General features: G+C 67.0%; 1 protein-coding gene across 1 annotated transcript in view; it reads left to right on the forward strand.

The window, feature by feature from the left end:
- The first annotated feature begins 758 nt into the window (after window positions 1–758).
- FAM132B (family with sequence similarity 132, member B) overlaps window positions 759–2,864 on the forward strand; it is a 7,393-nt gene continuing 5,287 nt past the window's right edge. Inside the window, 4 exon segments of the mRNA XM_010862071.1 lie at window positions 759–778; window positions 896–969; window positions 1,764–1,933; window positions 2,430–2,568. Of these exon segments, the coding sequence (XP_010860373.1) occupies window positions 759–778; window positions 896–969; window positions 1,764–1,933; window positions 2,430–2,568 (403 nt within the window).

Here is a 2,864-nt window from a genome sequence, read left to right on the forward strand (position 1 = left end):
CGATGTGTGATTTCTGGCTGACACTTAGCTCTGCCCTGCTCCTTCCTTTCTGGCTGCAGAAGCGGGTGGTCCAGTTGGGGGTTACCAGGGGGTTGGGGCCTTCAGAGCTGCCCTCAGTGTGGGTGGGGCCTCCAGGCAGGGAGGGGAGGGCTCTGGGGAGGGTGCTTGGAGTTTCTTTTCTCTGAAGATGCCTGTGGGCGGTGCCTGGAGGCTCAGGCCTGCACCTCTGCTCTCAGCATCACTTTGGGAACCACGACGCCCCGCTTGGGGATGCCTCCACTGAAGACAAGTCACAGTGGCAGCCAGCCCCGATCACTCCCCAGGAGGGGCCTCCCCAGAGCCCTTGTTCCCGTCGCCCCCTGCCATTTCCCGTGGGCTGAAGGCAAAGCCTATTACCTCAGCCCCCGGAGGAACGCCAGGGGGCAGGGTTTCCAGAGGCTGGGCTGTGATGGTCAGGAAACAGAGGGGCTTCAGGCACTTCCAGGGATGGGTTCTGGCCTTGGAGGCAGGGCTCTTTTTGAGAGCTGCTGGAGGCTGGAGACCTCCATCAGCTAGGGCAGTGGCCCGACGCCCACCCACACTGCCGCAGCCCATCTCCCAGGCCCCTAGATCAACGTGGTTCCACCTGTTTCTGTTTCAAGCCAAACTGGGGTCTGAGTCCCTCCACAGACTCCTGGGCCAGTGGGAGGGCTGGCCCAGCACACAGTCCACCCTGGACAGAGTCCTCCTGCCGGGTGTTCCCATGAAGACAGCGTGGGATGGTGAACTGGGGTCACCGGTACTCGTGGAGAGGAACCACTGGGGGAGGCCTCGCAGGGTCCAGCACCCAGGGAGGTGTGGGGATGCCCTGGGCACTCTGAGGCCTCTCCCTCCGACCCACGTCCCTCCGTCACAGAAGCCCCATCCCCATCACACCACACCGGCTCCTGAAAGAAGGCCCTGGGTCCCTGCAGAGTGGCCACGAGACCCGTGAGCCTGGCCGGCTCCAAGATCCCAGGGTCCTTCCATCAGCTGCCCGAGTCAGTGCCCATGACCTCATCCAAGCCCTCTTGAGCCAGTTTCCTTCCCAGCTGGCAGCCTTGCCCGGAGCCCAGACTGTCCGGGGCCTGCCGCCCACAGGGCCGGAGGCCTCTCCCTGGAAGTTGCCTCCTGGAGCTCCACCACGTCAGGACTGGTCAGCACGCAGCCTGCTGGGGGCGGGGGGGCGTTTCTGGGCCTGTCACTGTCCCAGCTCGGGGCATGTGACTCAAGCCCTAAGGACAGGGAGGGGTTGCGTCACCATATCTCAGTGCGGGACACCCCACCCGCGGTGCCCGAAACAGCCCGGGAAGGGAGGCCTCGCAGCACTGAGGGTGGAAATTGGCCTCCCGAGAACTCCCCAGGGGTTGGTTGGGGTGCCTGCTGGCCGTTGGCGGCCCTGCCTGAGCCCCCAGGGAGGCCGGTGGTCCGATCCTCAGGGAGGCGCACGCACTGCAGCTCCCCTGGAAGGAGGCGGGAGGGGCCCGGCAGTGCCAGCTTCCTCTTGCCCTGAAGTTCGGCACCCCGCCTTCCTCCGCCCACGCCCAGGGTCTTCCCCTGCAGGATCCAGGCTGAGGAGAGGCTGTTCCCCAGGGATTGCCCTCTGTGGCCGGGAGGAAGGGCCGGGGGCTGGGGCTGTGCTGGCTTGGGGGCCAGCACTGTTGACAGTGACGGGGGCCCAGGGGGCTGGAGGCCAGCCCTGTGCAGCGACCTCTTGCCAAGCATTCGGTCTGCTTGGCCGGCAGCCCTGTCTGGGAGGCAAAACAACCCACTGGCGGCTGTGTTCCAGGAGCCCCCTGTGGAGCGGGCGCACGGCCTCAGCGACCCCCGGGACGCCTGGATGCTCTTCGTCAGGCAGAGTGACAAGGGCATCAACAGCAAGAGGGGCGGCAGGGGCAAGGCCAAGACGCTGAAGGTGAGCACTGGGGCCCAGGCGGTGTGTGCACGCGTGTGCGCGCCTCCGCCCACGAGCCTTTCCCCGGCCCCACCCTGAGCACTCCCAACGAGCACAGACCCTCCGCCTCCGGCCGGAGAGCACAGAAGTGTCAAGTCGGGGCCTGTATGACCCTGAGGTCGGGGTGCCTGTTCCAGGCATTTACCTGCACCCCTAGAATGCCAGGCTCGCTGCTTTCTCTTCCCTCTCTGTATCCTGGGAGGCCTGTGCTGGGCTGCAGGGCAGTCAGGGACTGAGCAGGAGGGGCCTGCGGGTGCGCCGGAGTGACACAGTCCAGGGGCCAGCGGGGGCCTGGGCAGCCACTGGTGCCCACCGTCCTTCAGCCTGGGTGGGGCCTGGGCCCTGCTTCTGATGGCTGACCCTGACCTGGGCCCCAGTGAGGGCCGATTCCCCTGTGGTGGGGCACGCCAGGCAGCGCTGTGCCGCCCTGCTGAGCCCTGGCCTCCCTGCTCCCCAGGGCCGCCCCAGCGATGGTGTGCCGGGCTCTGAGCCTGGGGCAGCCCACTGGCTGGGCTGCCACCGGGACCTGACCCGTCACCCCCAAGCTGAGCTGGGGGCTCCCCAGGCTCCTCCCAGCAGAGTCCCAGCCCAGTCCAGTGAGGGCTCCTTGAGGACCGCCCCCCTCGGGGTGGCCAGGCACAGGGGGACTTGCCGACTGGGGTGGTGACATACCTGAGACTCACAGGCGGCCTGGAGTGCCCCCTGCCCTCCTCTGCCTCCCTCAGCCCCAGGGCTGGGCTGTGGCCTCCTTCTTCCCAGCCTGGCCCCCAGCGGCCCGCCAACCCTAGCCCTATGCCTGCAGCTTTCACTGCCTCTTCAGGGGAACTGGAGGCTGACCTCCCTCAGGGGTCAAAGCAGGAGTCTCCCCACTCCCCTGTTACCAGCCTTTCTG

Source organism: Bison bison, unplaced genomic scaffold (assembly GCF_000754665.1).
Source record: "Bison bison bison isolate TAMUID 2011002044 unplaced genomic scaffold, Bison_UMD1.0 scf7180017864475, whole genome shotgun sequence".
NCBI classification, from domain to species: Eukaryota; Metazoa; Chordata; class Mammalia; order Artiodactyla; family Bovidae; genus Bison; species Bison bison.